This window comes from Microcaecilia unicolor, chromosome 8 (genome assembly GCF_901765095.1).
Source record: "Microcaecilia unicolor chromosome 8, aMicUni1.1, whole genome shotgun sequence".
Lineage (NCBI taxonomy): Eukaryota > Metazoa > Chordata > Amphibia > Gymnophiona > Siphonopidae > Microcaecilia > Microcaecilia unicolor.
The window spans coordinates 215725177-215744054 of record NC_044038.1 but is presented as its reverse complement, the minus strand read 5'-3'; the positions used below and the strand labels follow the sequence as shown (position 1 = coordinate 215744054).

The window sequence follows — 18878 nt, the reverse complement described above, 5'->3', positions numbered from 1 at the left end:
CAAAGTAGGTCATACACAAAAAGTAGCACATATGAGTTATCTTGTTGGGCAGACTGGATGGACGGTGCAGGGTTTTTTTCTGCCGTCATCTACTATGCTACTATGTGTGGTGGTAATAACAGTAGCTTCATGTGCACATATCCAGAGAAAATAAATGTACTATTCTCATTAATTTCTTGTTCTCCATATGGTAGAAACTGTGGACTTGGTTATAGACACATGCACAGCTTAAGTGTGGCTTTCTGCATTGACTTAGATTCCCCCCCTCCCCCGCTTTTGAGAGAAACAGGCTGTATGAAAGCTTAATTTATGTATTTTATAAACCTGCCTGTGTACATAAAAACATACAATAAGTAGAAGGAAAACATAAAGTAGTTACTTGTGCATGTCTTGTTTGTCAGTTCAGTGAACTATGTATAAGTGAAGTTGCATGTAGCTGTGTGCTGTCTGGCATTACTGGATGAAATATTGGTAAGGGAGCACAGCTGAGCTGTGTAGTTGTCAGAGAGTCTGAGTGCTGGCAGCCACAAAGGTAGCAGTGGATTAAAAGAATGATTGGCAATGGGGCAGTCTAGCTGTACAAGAGCCAAAGAATGTGGGCTCCACAATCAAAGAAGTGTCTGCAGGAGAGCTCATCTGGGCAGTTGGTAGTAAGCCTAGGTCTGCACCATTATTTTTGGTGGGCCTCCTATTAGTAAAAACATAATTGCAGAATAACTTCAGTGTACTTGGGAATTTTATCCCAAAGCTGATAGTCTGAAAATTCTTTTTGAGGTCAATATTCAGTGGGTTGGCCACTGGATAAAGATAAGTAGATGATTGTCTAATCTATATGCTGCTAATCTGAATATGCAGGCCAGAACTTTAACCCTTGTAGTCTATATAAGATGCAGCAAGTTGTGTGTGTTAAATTGGGTACACAAACCTTAATTAACAAGCCAATCAGTGATGATTGGCTGCTAACTGATTATATCAACATTGTCAATAATTGGAATTTACACACCTCTTTTTTTAGGCATTTTCTAAAAAAGAGGAGCATGTAAATTCTAACATGCATAGCTGAAAAGGGGGCGTGGGTGTGTCGGCATTCCTAAAATTTACACGCATGGGTATAGAATTTGGGAGAATACACCTACATTTAGTCATGGGTATTTACACCAGGTTTTCAGTGGTGTAAATGGCCCTACCTAAATGTAGGCATGTTCTCTGGCCCTGTGCGCTATTCTGTCAACCATGCTTTAACTTTAGGCACGGTTTATAGAATAGAGCTAAGTGATTTTTTGGACATGCGTATTTTTAGGCACCATTTACAGAATCTGGCCCTAAATGGGTAACAGTTATTAATTACTTCTGTGATCCTAAATAGATAGTGCTGAATATCATCAGTGTTCATATAACATTTGGCTCCACTTCTGAAACTTCTCTTGGCCCCTTCTTCCTTAGTATATTGTGGCCAAATATTGAGATGCCCAGATAAAGATCATGAGTGAGTTGTTTGCAATTTTTGGTTTTGGTGGGGGAACAAATGTGTGCAGTTAACTCTGAAGTTAACCACTTAAATACTTTTGAATATCAACCTCTATGACCAAGACCTGCATTATGATTTGTAGAAGTACATATCACAAAGACTGGTTTTCATTTCATTCCTTGCTAGTACAATAGGTGAAATGTGACCTGGAGTTGTGCTGGATACAATCCAAGCTGCCATGACCTAACATTTTCTCACTTTCTTATAGGAAGATGATTTCCAAAACCATTAAGTTAATGAAAGACACTTCTAAAACTATGTGTGTGGAAGGTGCAAATAAATTGCACCATGCAATATTCTATAGGGGCACATGTCAAGGCAATCTTGTGTAATTGCAAGGGAGTGTACATGTAGATGGAGCTTAGGAGGGACATGGACAAGGTTGCCACTTACGTGCACTTCTTACAGAGTACTGTTGTATGTTGTGTGCCTCACTGGGGTTTGCCCGTGTAGACACATTTATGCTAGCAGCTAGGTTAACAGCAGGTGCACATTTATGTGCATCAGTGCAGGTTTATGCTAGAATTCTACAACAGAGTCTGAGTACCCAAATGCATCATAGAATAGACGATCCCTGTGCAGCATTGGGGCACCTAAAAGGGGGCATCTGATGATAGAATTGTTCCCATATAGCAATTTTTTCAAGTAAATTGTCTTTCTAAAAATTGCCGTCCCTAAAATTGGCTAAAAATATGCATATTGTAGGACACAGTGCACATTTTTAAGAGCAATTGCAGGAAGCATTTTCAGATATGTGTTTGGGCAGAATTGGAAAACAACACACACAGGCTGTATAAGGGAAAATGATGTGTATAGATTTGAAAATACATTATACCTGGAGGGAGGAGGGGAAGTCAGGTGAAAAGTTGCCTTAGATAGTTTCATAGGTTACTTGGGTACTTTCCCTTTGAAACTAGGTACAAAGTCCTGGTAAAACGTATCTGAAGATTATGTCCTAAAGTGAGATAATCTGAAAATTGCTTCGCTTTATTTTTTATTTATTTATTTCCATATCATCAAGCTGATCAATCCATAGACTGGTGGGTTGTGTCCATCTACCAGCAGGTGGAGATAGAGAGCAAACTTTTGCCTCCCTATATGTGGTCATGTGCTGCCGGAAACTCCTCAGTATGTTCTCTATCTCAGCAGGTGGTGGTCACACACAGCAGCAGCTCTGGCTAGGCCTCCAAGCCTAATCCTTAGGTTTTGTTGAGGCCTGGGGTTGAGGGCTCTTTTGAGCAAGTGCAAACCTGGTGGTGCCAGGTCCCTCCTTTTCTCCCCCCTCCCGCTGGCTCCGTTTAAAAAAAAAAAAAAAAAATTTTAAACGTCTTTAAAGGCGTTTAATTCGACGTTTCTTTAAACGTTCATTGCAGCTACTCACTGGGACACCAGTTCGTTACAGCTCGGAGCGGCAAGCAGGTAATTTTACCTTTTTCTAGCGGGCAGGGGGTTCCCCGATTCTTCTCCTCGTGGCATATGGCGTCGGAGGGCGAGGGCGCAAAGGGTCGCTCCCCGGATCGCTGGAGCGCTTCTAGAGGGGATGCGGGGGTTTTACAGCCTGATTCGCCCTTGATGGGTGACAGTTTAGTGACCGATGAATGTCCCGGTCCTTCCTCCGGCGTGGCGGTTTTTCCCGCCATAAACGCCCATCCCCCGCTCCTCGCCTCCGCCATCTTGGCCGGCCACGCGGCTCGGACGGCTTCTTCGGGGGCCGCCCTTGAGGTTGGAGACATTAATGCCATGAACGCCCTTAATTTGGGCGACGGCACAAAACCGGCTAATGTTAAGAGCCGTTCTTCCCGCGCGGCTCCTTCGCGGAGTTTCGCGCCGGACGCCATTTTGGATGCGCAGCATGTCTCTCCCCCGCTATTGCGAGCGCCGGTTGAGAGTGCGTCTAGGGCTGTTGCCCAGGCTGCGGAAGTGCACAGTCTGGGGGGTTTCTCCCCCGAGTTTGTTTTGCTGCTGCATCAGGCTTTCCTCATGCAAAACGCTGCCCCTGCTCCCTCTTCTGATAAAGAGGTTGAGGTTCCCAGAGGTAAACGCCCTCGGGTTGATTTCCAGGCCTTGGAGGACTTTGTCTCCTCCGATGTAGATGAGGGCAGCGTGTCTGAGGTCTCCCAACGGTCCTTTGCGGATTCCTTGGAGGAGATAGATCCCCGCTCGGATGGAGCGGATGACCCCTCTGCAGCGCGGCTTTTTAGCCCAGAGGATTTGCCCAACCTGTTTTTACAGGCCATGGACACTTTGAAGATTTCCTCTCCGGAGGACGTCTCTCCCTCAGCCCCTGTTGGCTCTGCCATTATGCTGGGGACGAAGCGCCCGCCTAGATCCTTCCACGTGCATGATGCCATGCACACCTTAATTGCGGCTCAATGGGATGTCCCGGAAACGAGCCTTAAAGTGGCTAGGGCTATGTCCCGCCTCTATCCTTTGGCTGTGAGTGAACGTGAGGCCTATCTGTGGCCTACCGTGGATTCTTTAATCACTGCGGTGACTAAGAAAACGGCATTGCCGGTGGAAGGTGGCACGGCCCTAAAGGACGCCCAAGACAGAAGATTGGAGGCGGCCTTAAGGTCGTCCTTTGAGGCAGCTGCTTTAAGTTTGCAGGCCTCAGTTTGCGGCTCCTATGTGGCCAGGGCGTGCCTGACTATGGTGCAGCGGGCTTCGCCCTCGGATCTTTCCTTGAGGGCTGATTGGCCGGCCCTGGAATCGGGCTTAGCCTATTTGGCAGACTTGCTGTATGATGTCTTGAGAGCCTCAGCTAAAGGCATGGCTCAGACAGTCTCTGCGCGGCGGTGGCTTTGGCTGAAACATTGGTCTGCTGACCACGCCTCTAAATCCCGCCTGGCTAGATTGCCTTTTAAAGGCAAGCTGCTCTTTGGGGTCGAGCTGGACAAAATCGTGACCGATCTCGGCACGTCTAAGGGCAAGAAATTACCAGAGGTCAGGGCTCGGGCTAGTACTCGTCCCGGTACCTCCAGAGGACGGTTGCTGGAAGCCCGTCGGTACCGCCCGGGCAAGTCGGGTTCCTCTGCCCCCTCTTCCTTCAAGAGGAATTTCTCCCCCAAGCAGCATTCCTTTCGCAGAGACCGCCGTCCCGGAGGTGCTCCCTCCGGTCCTCCCCCAGGGTCTCGTACCCAATGACGGGGCCTTGGTCCACGCCCCAGTGCAGATTGGAGGACGGCTGTCCTCGTTTCTGGGCGAGTGGACCACTATAACTTCAGACGCGTGGGTGCTGGAAGTCATCAGAGACGGCTACAAGCTAGAGTTCTGCCAACCCTTAAGAGACGGGTTTGTACTCTCTCCCTGCAAGTCTCCGGTCAAGCTGTGGCAGTGCAGCAGACCTTGGACAACCTGATCCGCCTGGGTGCGGTCGTTCCGGTGCCAAAAAATCAGATTGGCAAGGGACGTTACTCCATTTACTTTGTGGTTCCAAAGAAAGGAGGTTCTGTCCGGCCTATCCTCGACCTCAAAGGGGTCAATCGGGCCTGGAAAGTGAGGCACTTTCGCATGGAGACTCTCCGCTCTGTTATAGCGGCAGTGAAGGCAGGAGAGTTCTTGGCTTCCTTGGACATCAAGGAAGCGTACCTGCATATTCCCATCTGGCCTCCTCTCCAACGCTTTCTGCGTTTTACAGTCCTGAGACGACACTTCCAGTTCAGAGCCCTCCCTTTCGGGTTGGCTACTGCTCCGCGGACCTTTTCCAAAGTAATGGGGGTCATAGCGGCCTTCCTGCTAAAGGAAGGAGTACAAGTCCATCCTTATCTGGACGACTGGTTGATCCGAGCCCCCTCTTATGCAGAGTGCGGCAAAGCTATGGACCGGGTAGTTGCTCTTGTGAGCTCCCTGGGATGGATCATCAACTGGAAGAAGAGCCAGCTGCGCCCGACTCAGTCCCTGGAGTATCTGGGAGTTCGATTCGACACCCAAGTGGGCAGAGTGTTCCTGCCAGACAATCGGATTGTCAAGCTTCAGGCTCAGGTGGACTAGTTCCTAGTAGCCTCTCCTATTCGGGCTTGGGACTACGTGCAGCTGTTGGGCTCTATGACGGCCACGATGGAAGTAGTGCCCTGGGCCAGGGCTCATATGAGACCACTACAGCTATCTGTGCTGCTGCGCTGGACTCCGATGTCGGAGGATTATGCTGTGCGCCTTCCCGTGGACCCAGCAGTGCGCAAGGCGCTGAGCTGGTGGACGCAGACAGACAAGTTGTCTGCAGGATTGCCTCTGGTGACCCCGGAGTGGATTGTCGTCACGACAGACGCCTCTTTGATGGGCTGGGGAGCCCACTGCTTGGGAAGGACAGCGCAGGGGCTCTAGTCTCCTGCAGAGGCAAGTGGTCTATCAACCTCCTGGAACTCAGAGCCATTCGGTTGGTGTTATTGGAGTTCATCCCGGTACTGGTGTTGTAGCCTGTACGAGTCCTGTCGGACAATGCCACGGCTGTGGCCTATATCAACCGCCAGGGAGGTACCAAGAGCGCCCCTCTAGCCAAGGAGGCTATGAGTCTTTGCCAGTGGGCGGAAGCGAACCTGGAGCAGCTTTCAGCGGCCCACATTGCCGGAGTCATGAATGTCAAGGCGGACTTTCTCAGTCGCCATACCTTGGAGCCCGGAGAGTGGCAACTATCTGCTCAGGCGTTCTTGGACATCACGAAGCGCTGGGGCCAGCCGAGCCTAGATCTGATGGCGTCATCGGCCAATTGCCAAGTGCCGCGCTTTTTCAGCAGAGGACAGGACCCTCGATCCCTGGGAGTAGATGCTCTTCTCCAACAGTGGCCGACACAAGAGCTCCTCTATGTGTTCCCGCCCTGGCCCATGTTGGGCAGGGTGCTAGACCGGGTGGCAAAGCATCCCGGCAGGGTAATCCTGGTGGGTCCGGATTGGCCCAGACGTCCCTGGTATGCGGACTTGATCAGGCTCTCAGTCGACGATCCTCTGCGGCTGTCAGTGGAGCAGGGCCGGTTACATCAGGGTCCCGTGGTGATGGAGGATCCCTCTCCCTTTGGTCTTACGGCCTGGCTATTGAGCGGCAGTGTCTGAGGAAGAAGGGCTTCTCAGACAAGGTCATCGCCACTATGCTGAGAGCGAGGAAACGCTCTACTTCTACTGCTTACGCCAGGGTTTGGCGTATCTTTGCAGCATGGTGTGAAGCAGGCTCACTTTCTCCCTTCACTGCTCCAATTTCTTCAGTGTTGGCGTTCCTGCAAGAAGGTCTGGAGAAAGGCCTGTCGCTCAGTTCCCTTAAAGTCCAGGTAGCGGCTCTGGCTTGCTTCAGGGGCCGCCTGAAGGGTGCTTCCCTGGCTTCGCAGCCAGATGTGGTGCGCTTTCTCAAGGGAGTTAATCACCTGCGCCCTCCTCTGCACTCAGTGGTGCCTGGTGCTAAGAGCATTGCAGAAGCCGCCTTTTGAACCCTTGTCGAGGGCATCTCTGAAAGACCTGACGTTGAAAGCAGTCTTTTTGGTGGCTATCACTTCAGCCAGAAGAGTTTCCGAGCTCCAGGCGCTCTCATGTCGAGAGCCTTTTCTGCAGTTCACTGAGGCAGGAGTGACTATTCGCACAGTGCCTTCCTTCCTGCCCAAGATTGTTTCTCGCTTCCATGTGAATCAGCAGCTCTGTCTCCCTTCCTTTCGTAGGGAGGACTACCCAGAGGAGTACTCTGCTCTTAAATATCTGGATGTGAGACGAGTCATCTTCAGATACTTGGAAGTGACCAATGATTTCCGGAAATCGGATCATCTGTTTGTCCTGTTTGCAGGTCCTCGTAAGGGTCTGCAGGCTGCTAAGCCTACAGTGGCAAGATGGGTCAAGGAAGCCATTGCAGCGGCTTATGTGGCCGCGGGGAAGGTGCCGCCTATCCAGCTGAAGGCTCACTCCACGAGAGCTCAGGCGGCCTCGATGGCAGAGGCCGGATCCGTCTCCTTGGAAGAGATATGCAAGGCGGCAACTTGGGCTTCGGCTCATACATTCTCCAAGCATTACCGTTTGACTGTGGCTGCACGGGCGGAGGCCCGGTTTGGAGCTTCAGTGTTGAGGTCAGGGATTTCAATGTCCCGCCCTGGGTGAGTACTGCTTCGGTACATCCCACCAGTCTATGGATTGATCAGCTTGATGATATGGAAGGTAAAATTATGTATAATCATACCTGATAATTTTCTTTCCATTAATCATAGCTGATCAATCCATAGCCCCTCCCAGATATCTGTACTGTTTTTATTCTGGTTGCATTTCAGGTTCAAGTTTAGTCTTCAGTTATTTCAGAAAGACTTCGTGTTCAAGTTCTTTCACTTGGATTCTTCAAGAGTTGAGACGAGTTTGTGTTACAGTGAGCTGCTGCATTCCTCTCCCCTCCGTTTTACGGGGCTGGATTGAGACATAAATTCTGCCGGCACTCCCTCCCGCTTCGTGCGGCTGTAGGGCAGCTTTGTACCCCTCCCGCTTCGGCGGTGTTAGGGTCAGTCAGCTCCTCCCGCGGTTGCGGTTGCAGGATAAGCCAGATCCCCCCGCATCGGCGGGTGTGGTGTCCCTCCCCCGCTCCGCGGGGATGAGCTGGACGGATTCCCCTCCCCCACTTGTGTGGGGATGAGCTGGGTTAATTCCCCTCCCCCGTTTCGGCGGTGGTGAGCTGGGCAGAGTGTCCCTTCGTGGGTGTAATTCTCTAAGTGCTGAGTCCTGCGGATGGAGCTTTGATATCGACATACTGAGGAGTTTCCGGCAGCACATGACCACATATAGGGAGGCAAAAGTTTGCTCTCTATCTCCACCTGCTGGTAGATGGACACAACCCACCAGTCTATGGATTGATCAGCTATGATTAATGGAAAGAAAATTATCAGGTATGATTATACATAATTTTACCTTCTTGCGCTTGTATCCCACATTTTCCCACCTATTTGCAGGCTCAATGTGGCTTATAAAAGACCTGTTATGGCATCGCCATTCCAGGGTAAAGAGATACAATTGGTGTTACAAATGTATTAATGCTAAATAGTAGTAGTAGTAGTAGTAATTAAGAGTAACAAGGCTAACAGTCGATTTAATCAAGCAATTGTGGAAAGAAGGCAGTTATAGTAAGGGAGGAGTGGTGAAGTGTTGTGGTTAGTTATGGATTCTCATGGTAAGCTTTGGTGAAGAGAGAGGTTTTCAGCTATTTACGAAAGCTCATTATTTCGTTAATTGTTTTCAAGTGGTTTGGAAGTGTATTCCACATCTGCGTACCTATGTATGAAAAGCTGGATGCGTGAGTTAGTTTGTATTTTAATTCTCTACAGTTGAGGAAGTGAAGATTGAGAAAAGTGCGGGCAGATCTTTTAGCATTCCTGGATGGAAGGTCCACAAGGTCAAGCATGTAGGACGGGGCGGGGCGTCTCCGTAAATTATTTTATGAACAATTGTACAGATTTTGAACGTGGTCCGTTCTTTAAGTGGGAGCCAATGTAGTTTCTCTCTTACGGGTTTTGCACTTTCATATTTTATTTATTTATTTATGACATTTATATACCACAATATTCCCGCCCATGGGCAGGCTCAATGTGGCATACAATAATTAATAAGCAAACAATAGTACAAAGTACAGTGGACAAGGTCACAGGAGAGAGAGAGAGAAACAACGAAGGAGGGAGAGGAAGAGAGGGGAGGTGACAAATTATCACAGAGGGAGCCGCAGGCTAAAAGGGTATGGCACCTGTTGGGTTCTTATTGTATGCACTGCCAAAAAGGAAGGTCTTGAGCCACTTTTTGAAGGTCGGGTGATCTGAAGTGAATTTGACCTCTCGGGGCAACCCGTTCCACAATTGAGTGCTGAGATAAGGAAAAGAGGAACCATAGATGGTCTTATATTTGAGGCCATGAGGAGCAGGGTAGTGGAGCTTGAGGTTTGAGCGGGCCGACCTTCGGGAGTTCCTGGGCGGCAGGTTAATGAGAGTGTCCATGTAGGAAGGGGCATCACCATAGATGATTTTGTGCACCAGTGCGCAGGTTTTGAAGGCGATGCGGTCCTTCACAGGAAGCCAATGTAGCCGCTTACGTAACGGTCTCGAACTGTCAAATCTAGATTTGCCGAAGATAAGTCGAGCTACTGTATTCTGAGCTGTTTGCAATTTTTTTAGGAGCATACTCGTGCAACCCCCATAGATGCTATTGCAGTAATCAAGTCGGCTAATCACTAGGGACTGGACAAGACTGCTGAATACATCTCGAGGGAAGTATGGCTTGATACGCTTAAGCCTCCAGAGAGAGTAGAACATTTGCTTGACAGTTGAGTTCACATGCTGTTCTATTTTGTTCTTTATGTTCTTAAGTGTTGTACATGTTTATGCCACGAAGACTGCTTTCCATGCAGTTCCTCCCAAATATAAGTGTCTGTTTCATTGCTTTAGCCCATGTTACCACCCTTATCCCTGTCCCCACCATGTCCTGTGAAATATCTGTGCAATTTTCAATCATGTGTCTTTACTTCCATTGTCCTAATGATTTCTTCATTTCTATTTTCTTTGTTCCTATTCCCTGTAATGATCTCCTGGTCTCACATGGACAATGAGTGGGCTAAATCACCATGCCTGTAAATGGAGATAGACAGGCCGGGGAAGCTCAGAGCTGACTACGCTTTCCTTTATAGGGGACTGGCGCTTCAATGTTTCTTTGTGTCCAGCAGATGGTGCAGATATGGATTGCTGCATGGGGATTGCTAGGTTCAGGGCTCCCAGGGCAACAATCTACAGGCCATGTTTCCCTTGATAAAGCAGGATCCCCAACTCCCAAGGAAACAGTTTACAGGCTCATACCCTTGGCTACGTCTCCTTGGCATGGACCTGCTAGGTCCCATTTCATTTTGATTGTGTACTAGGTAAAGCACTGTATAAAATCAAATGCACCTGTCATTTCATTCTAGGTCTGTCTATTTTATGCATCTGTACAGCATAACATATGCCTAATATTGCTAGAAAAATGTTTGGTGGTGGTAGGATTTCAAGGAAACTCTTATCCCATGTTGTTTGCTCCTAATGCAGTCATGTGGCACAGCAGTAATACCTGAGTTTGATAGTATTTTCTGGATCTAATTCAGATCTTCATGCCAGTGCATATTTGTCACATAGAGATGATTTATATGCTGGAAACCACCAAAACCAAATGACTAAGATCGGTATGCTTATCTTCAATGTATAAATGAAGTTTTGAATCCACCCTCTTAGGTATTTCTTCATCCTTTTAGTTTCATAGCTAAAGGATCATCACACTTGCTTGTTTTATAAATACAGATGCTTGGATATTCTGATATATTTTTTTAAATTACTGTTTCCCTAAGTTGGGTGAGCACACAGGATTTTACAAAAACTAACATTTATAAGTCTCAGAAATCTAGAAAGCTGAACTGACAAGCACATGAACCCAAAATAAATTCTGATGTTTTTGTTATTGTTTTAGATAATGTAAAAACAAAGTAGAATAGAAAATTAAATAACTAGGATTCTTTTATTTCTCTGTGAATCATTTAGAGATCTTTGTTTTAGGCAGTATAGGTGTGGTGGTAAATTACAGTTCAAAAAATAAGGAAAGTGGTGAGATGTGTATTTTGATTTGTACAGCCATATTAACATGGCTTCATTTAGTTTGTGTTTTTGATTTTACATTATTGGTGGTTTGTTGTTGAAATTACACTGTATTGACAGTTCTTTACACTTGTCAAACCCACTAAAACTGTCTCTTTATTTGTCATAGTTTGGAGCAGAATTTCGACGTTTTTCTTTGGAACGATCTAAACCTGGGAAATTTGAAGAGTTCTATGGATTACTGCAACATGTGCACATGATACCTAATGTTGATGTTCTAGTGGGGTATGCAGATATTCATGGAGATTTGCTACCTATTAATAATGATGACAACTACCATAAAGCAATTACAACTGCAAATCCATTGCTTAGAATATTTCTTCAAAGGAAGGGTGAGTACAAATATATATTTCCTGCTTGCTTAACAAAGGGTTTTCATTCTGGGAGTTTTTGAATTTTGGTTGTATATTTCATGGCTGCTTGAAACTATTCCCTTGTAACCCATGTGAAATGAAGTCTTGAACAATTTCTTTTTTTCATTATTGATTTATTTCAAATCAGATGTTAAATGTCAAAATATTTTTGACATATCTTTTCCAATACTGTATTGCAGCCTCCCAAGTTTGTGTAGAAGCAGTTGTTCAGGGTTTTGTTTTTTGCCCCTCAGAGGCATTAGAACTTGATGGCTGAGTGTACAAATTTTAATGTGAACGTAATGCCAAAGTTTTGCAAGTTAATGAAGTGTTAATCATATTTAAATGTGAAATTCACAAAAATTGTGCGCTGATCAGGCAAGCACACCGGACACTTGTACAAAAGGTTCTGTGCTGAGGGTAGCTAGTGTTCGCATGTCTGAGCAAAAAAAAAAAAAAAATGTCAAAACACATCTTCTGGAATGTTGTTCTGCAGATAAATATGCATGATGCATAACATTTTTGCGATGCTGATTATTTATATGCAGAACATCATTCCAGTATAATTTTTTTTCTCCTCGGTGCACAGAACCATCACTTCCATTCTGTCTTAAAATGTTTCAGGTACTATTATGTTCACAGCAAAAACTGACATTTAAATCCTCACTAACACTACTGAAAAAAAAGAGCTAACCCTTCTAGGCCTCTTGGCATGCAAATTCTTACATTGTGCTCAGTTTAAAATCTTCTGTGTACTTCTCTGTGTTGGGGCAGAATAGCCAATAGCCTCATTAGCATTTATTTTAATATGCTGTGTGCTGGTGTCTTTAACACAAGGTTTCTTTTTGTTTTGTTTTTTTGAAGGGCTAGCTTTTCTGCATCATGCAACCAAAATCTTGCACAGTTAGTGCGATGTTTGTGCAGTCTTTTTGCATCAGCCCTTCATTGTGCTCCTAATAGCATAGCAGGGGAAAAATCCATGGATGAATGAGAATTGTCTAGATCAGGCTTGTCCAAGTTGAGTCCTTGAGGACTGCAAAAAGGCCAGATGTTCAGAATATCCCTAATGAATGTGTATGAGAGAGATTTGCATGCCCACTACATCCACTGTATACAGATCTTCCTCATGCATATTAGGGGTATCCTGAAAACCTGGTCTGCTTGCAGCCCTCAAGGACTGGACTTTTACAGCCTGATGTATACTGTCAAGAAATGCTTCCTTACACTGTAGCATATGATGTGTCCGTGGGCCGCCTCCTTATGCCTCAGGGGCCTCTCCAGTGGCGGCCTCAATCCTGGGAAATATCCCCCACCGATCTCCAAAGATCCCCAGGAAGCCCTCTCAAAACTCCAGGTCAAAATATAGTGCACAAATGCTGTTTATTCATTCATATAAGTCACAGCGAGTTACTGAGCATAGACTGTCTCCCCCCCCCCCCCCCCCCCCCCCTGCTGGCTAGGAAACCACCCTTGTCATCAACAGCAGATGAATCCATTAACTGATGGGTTGTATCCACCTACCAGCAGGTGGAGATAGAGAACACTGAAAGCACATGGTGTTCTTGGACGCCCAGCCCCCTCTGCCTTCAGTATATCTCTATCTCCCAGCAGGTGTAGACGTCACTTTCTCAGCTCCTGGATTTCTGCCTGGGGTGGCTCCTGTGCTTTGCCAGTAGAGTGGGGAGCGTTGTGGCTGGTTGTGCCCACTTTAAAGGCATACTTGGTTTTCCCTGTCCCTACCTTACCCCATTCTCCCTCCTCCCGGAGTTCCTCTGTGGCTGCCTGCCTCTTACTTTCCTCACAGTAAAAAAAGAAAAGAGAGAGGCTCGCTTTCTCGGCGTGGCGATTTCTGAGGCTTTCTCCAGAGCTTCTGGTTCGGTGCAGCATGACCGAAGCTCGTTTGACTTGGTCTGAGATGAGAGTGGTGCCCAGCTCCTCCGGGGAAGTTGCCGCTGACAGCGCTCTGTGCAGGGTAAGTTTTGGCGCGAAGGCGCCATTTTGTTTTCTGTATTTGATGGCTGCTGAAGGGGTTAAACGCTGCTCCCACTGTGGGAAACGCAGATCAGCAGCGGGGCTTTGCAGCTCATGCTGCCTAGATGCTAATGCTGGCACGAGCATGGTGGGCGGTGAGTCTTCCCGCCCGACGGAGTTGGCAGCGGGCGCCATCTTGGAGGCACCGCGTGACTCGACCATCGCAGTTGTGGAGGGGTCTGAGTGCAGGGGGACGCCTCATTTCGAGGTTTCTAGAGGAGCTATTGCCTCTGCTTCCCCCAATGTGGGGGCGGAGGTACAGGGTGAGTTTTTCTCCCCTGAATTTGTGCTGCTGATGCATAAGGCTTTTATGTTAAAAAGAGCACTGCCTGAGTCTCCTGACAATTCCTTTCGGACTGGGTTGCTTCCAGTTCTTGATAGCCCAGCGTCTGCTGGAGACTTTATTTCTTCCCCCGAGCATTTGGCTGACGCTAAGCATAGACAAGTGAATACCCCGTCTGAGGGGGACTCTTCACCCTGTTCTCCCCCGTGGTCTAGTTTCGTGGAGTCTGAGAGGTTGGGTAGGCCATCGCGGACTGATGATCAAGATGAGGCTGCTTGCCACAGGAGTTGGATGACCCTAAAACGGTTCGGATTTTCCACTGCGACGAGCTGCCAGCTCTCATTTCTAATGCCTTACAGGCCCTTTGCATTGAAGATACTGACGAGGGTGCTGCCTCTTCTATTAATCCTAGGATGGCTAGTACTAAGAAGCCTTCTCGGGCTTTTCCTGTGCATGCTTCCATCCAGGAACTTATTTCAGCTCAATGGTCTGACCCTGATGGTCCCTTGAAGGTGGCCAGGGCTATGTGTCACCTTTACCCTCTGAGTGAAAGTCAGCTACTCTCCCGGTGGTGGGAGGGGTCGCTTTGAAAGATATGCAGGACCGGCGGCTGGAATCCGCGCTGAAGCGACCCTTTGATATCTCGGGCCTTTCCTTACGAGCGGCTATTTGTAGTTCCTATGCAGCCCGGGCCTGCCTTTCCTGGTTGCAGCAGGCGGTTGAGCAGCCCGCCGATGGAGCGGGTTCCCTCGCTGAGATCGGCCCGCGTATGGAGTCTGCACTGTCTTGTTTTGGCTGATGCCCTTTATGATCTGGTCAGAGCTTCGGCTAAGCAGATGTTCCTTAGTGCCCCTCCGGACCGGCCCAGAATGTGACTGATGGGTTGTGCACGCCTTCCAGCAGGTGGAGACTGAGAAAAAAAACTGTGACTACGGAGCCAATAAGAGCCCTTGCCAGCTAGAGAAAGATCCAGTAATCTCAGTCTCCAGCAGGTGGAAGGTGGTGAGCCCTTCAGTCTCAAATTTTTTCTATTCTTTTGTCTCTGTAGAGTAAGCTTTCTTTGGTGTTTTTAATTTTCCCTTGGGTTCCTATGCATTAAAAAAAAAAAAAAAAAAAACTGCACTCCTCCCTGGTGCTGGCTCATTTGTTTTCGGCTAGCCTGTTTGCTTTCTAAAGCAGTTTACGATTTGCCTAAAGCCCCTTGAAGAGGGAAGCTTTAGAAGAGGGAGAGGCAGCTGCTGGTTTATAAAAAAAAAAAAAGAGAGAGCCTCCCGGTCTGCTGTCTGGGCAGAGCCGTTTTTGGGCAGTAACAGCGAGCAGGGCAGCTCCGGAGCAGTTCGCATCGGTCCGATCAGCTGTTTGATTGATCAGCTGTTTTGTGTTTATTTTGCCCTTAGCGATGTCAGAGAAACTCCGCCGCTGTGCCGTCTGTCAGGAGCGACTGGAGTATGCCATTTCTGTACCGCTGCTGAGGACTAGGGTACTGAGCTTGGGCGGTCGTCGGTGCCGTCAGTCGGGGGGGGGGGGGGGGGTACATTTCTTCCATTGGGCCAGCAATCGCGTCTCCGGTCCCAGTTTTGGCGGGAAATGCCGCCATTTTGAATGTTGCCTCGCCGGTTGTTTCACAGCCTCCTTTGGCTTCTGAGCCTGTTTCTGCTCCACAGCCGTCTGTTCTGCCAGCGGGGGGGAGGAGGTTTTCCTCCTGAATTTGTGCTTCAGATGTACAAAGCATTTCTCCTCAATAAAGCTGAGCCTGTGGACCCTCCTGGGAAGCATTCTCTGCAGGGTGCCTTCAGAGTAAACGGGTTATTCCCTGAAGAGGTTGAACAGCTTTTTTTTTTCTTCTGCTCAGGAAATTCCTTCATTAGAAGAGGATGATTTTTTTTCCTGAAGAACAGTTTGCTGAAGATATGGAGCAGTCTGCAGAAGGTGAGGAATCTATTCCTGTGGGAGAGGATCCCTCTGTGGTAAGAATTTTCCATAAAGATGACCTTCAGCAGCTTATTTTGCAAGTTTCTTCTACTTTGCGTTTTGATGATCAAGATCTTCAGGTGTCGGAGCCCAGAAAGGTGGATTTGCTGGTCAAAGGTATCCGTAGAGCAGGTAAGTCTTTTCCTATGCACCAGGATATTAGAGAGATTATTCAGGCTCAGTGGGAGTCTCCTGATTCTGCTTTTAGGCTTGCTAGGTCCATGGGTAGGCTTTATCCGGTTCCTGACTTGGATAAGGACCTGAAATGGGTTCCTTTTCTCTTCAAGAGATCTGTCGTGCGACTACCTGGGCTTCTCAGCTCTCTTTTGTGCGGCATTACAGGCTGGATGTGGCAGCGCGGCAGGTTGCACATTTTGGAGCACAAGTGCTTGCTCGCGGAGTTGCCTGTTCCCACCCTACTTAGGGAGTGCTTTGGTACATCCCATCAGTTAATGGAGTCATCTGCTGTTGATGACAAGGAAGGGAAAATTAAGTTCTTACCTTGATAATTTTTCTTTCCTTTAGTCACAGCAGATGAATCCATGATCCCTCCCTGTCTGACTTTAGTTTTTGTACTAATGTTGCATACAGACATTGTGCCTCATCAGGAGTACTTGAAGACAAGCTATCAGAGTTACTGCATTCTGTTTTTATTGCAGGAGGTTGATAACGTCCCTTCTTTGTTTGGTTATTGCCCCGGGTCAGGGGTGTTTGTTCTCTGTGAGGAAAGTTTGTTATTTTGCCTTTCTTATTCACTGTGCTTTGGAAATTTCATATACTGAAGGCAGAGGGGGCTGGGCGTCCAGGAACACTATGTGCTTTCAGTGTTCTCTAGCTCCACCTGCTGGTAGGCGGATACAACCATCAGTTAATGGATTCATCTGCTGTGACTAAAGGAACGAAAATTATCAAGGTAAGAACCTAATTTTCCCTTCTTCCACCGCTTCCCCCAGCCAAACACAGTCTATGCCCCAGTTTAAATCCCCATGCACTTCCTTTCAGTGCACAGGTTCATGTCACAGTTCCAAACCCCAAGCACTTCTCAGCAAGGCACAAGTCCAGGTCATAGTTCAGAACCCCAAGCACTTCTCAGCCAAGCACAAGTCCTTGTCAGTTCAAACTCCCAAGCACTTCTTCAGCCCCTCACCTTCTCCTAGATAGTAACAGCTACTTGATTCTTTTTCCATGTGCCAACAGCCTCCCAGCCAGGTTTGCTAAGAAGCCCTTTAATTCCTTCCCTTATACTAGGGCCAGAGCAGTCACGTCCATGGGCTCATTACCCCAGGTCTCCCCTGCTTGAATCTCCTCTCCTTCTCCCTCCTCCCAGTCCATTAGTTCCTCTCCCTTTATGCTCCTCAGCTGTTCCTCCCCACTCTGATTATCTCTCATTACCCAATCTCTCCCTTCTCCCTCAGTCTCCTGGGACTTGTAGTTCTCTTTCTGCTCCCTTTGTAAGCTCTTTGAGCAGGGACTGTCTTTCTTCTATGTTTGTGCAGTGCTGCGTACGCTTTGTAGCGCTATAAAAATGCTAAATAGTTGTAGTAGTAGGGTACCTGCATAAGTTCCTGGGACTTGTAGTCCTCCTTCCCCTTTAGGTCTTTAAGATACTTATAGTTCCCCAGAGGAGTGGCCTTCCAGCCCCTGTGAACTTGGGATTTGTGGTTGGACTCGGGGCGAGAACATGTTCCTGTCCTGCTCCTTTCTCTGGTCCCTTCTCCCTGTATCTTCATGGGTTCTTCACAGATGCTACAGAGAAACTTGACTTTGAATAGTCTGTTATTGCTTTATTTTAGGACTACACATTTTAATGCATTTTAATGCAATTATGCTTAAAATGTTAATTTTGCATTAATTTTAACACAATAATTGCACCAAGCTGCTTGCTCAGCTACCTTCTCTCTCTCCATTTTTTTTCCTACCACTGCTCCCCTCCTTGGGCAATCTGGCAGCTTTTTCTCTCCTGCCACCCCATGTTCTGCCTCCCCACCTTGGCAGCCCTCTGAACTTGCCTATACAGACAGGGCCGTGCCAATACGGTAAGCAGGGGGGCGCCGACCTCTGGAGGGCGCCGCTGCGGTGCTTACCCTCACCACTTACCTGAGCTCCGCGCCGCTGAGGCTCGACGGTCGCAGCAGCGTCAGTGAAAGCGCTGCTGACGTCTCCCTTCCCTTCGCGCTCGGTTCCCTCAGTGTCCCGCCTTCTTCTGACGTCTGAAGAAGGCGGGACACTGAGGGAACCAATGAGCACGAAGGGAAGGGAGATGTCGGCAGCGCTTTCACTGACGCTGCTGCGACCGGAGTCAAAAGATTTAAAGGCCCCAGGGCTCGGAGCTGAGGTAAGGGAAGGGCAGAGAGGCATGGATGGGAGGGCAGGGCCCAGGGAGAGGACAAATCGCTGGAAATGGAGGGGAGAGAGGAGGATTGCTGGCTATGGATGGGAGGGCAGGGCCCAGGGAGAGGAGAAATTGCTGGAAATGGAGGGGAGGGGCGAGAGAAGAATTGCTGGCTATGGATGGAGGGCAGAGGACAAGGATGGACATGGATGGGAGGGCAGGGCCCAGGGAGAGGAGAAATTACTGGAAATGGAGGGGAGGGGAGAGAGGAAAATTGCAGGCTATGGATGGAGGATGGAAGGGCAGAGAGGGACATGGATGGAGGGCAGGACCCAGGGAGAGAGGAGAAATTGCTGGAAATGGATATAGAGCAAGAAATTAAGAAGAAAGGAGGAAAGTAAAGAAATAAATGGAAAGGAAGCCGTAGAAACGGAGTTAAGAGGACAGATAGCAGCAGAATCAGGTACTGGGCCAGCATGATCAGAAAAAGAAAGTCACCAGACAAAGGTAGAAAAAAATCATTTTATTTTCATTTTAGCGTTTGGAATATGTCCACTTTGAGAATTTACATCTGCTATCTTATTTTGCAATGTATAGCAATTTGTTTCTAAGAATATTGCTGACAATTCCTGTCAGTGTGGCAAGTGGTGAGCGTTCATTTTCACGGTTAAAAATCATAAAAAATTATTTGTGATCTATTTGTTGAGCAATCCCATAAAGATGCACTCCATCATTCAGCTCCTATTTCCTTTGCATCTTGTGCCACACGGGGG

At 47.8% G+C, this 18878-nt stretch overlaps 1 protein-coding gene across 1 annotated transcript in view; it reads left to right on the top strand.

Annotated features, from left to right (window-relative positions):
• PARD6B (par-6 family cell polarity regulator beta) overlaps positions 1-18878 on the top strand; it is a 73256-nt gene that overhangs the window by 15455 nt on the left and 38923 nt on the right. The window contains exon 2 of the mRNA XM_030212542.1: positions 11245-11467. Coding sequence (XP_030068402.1) covers positions 11245-11467 — 223 coding nt within the window. The remainder of the gene's footprint in view (positions 1-11244; positions 11468-18878) is intronic.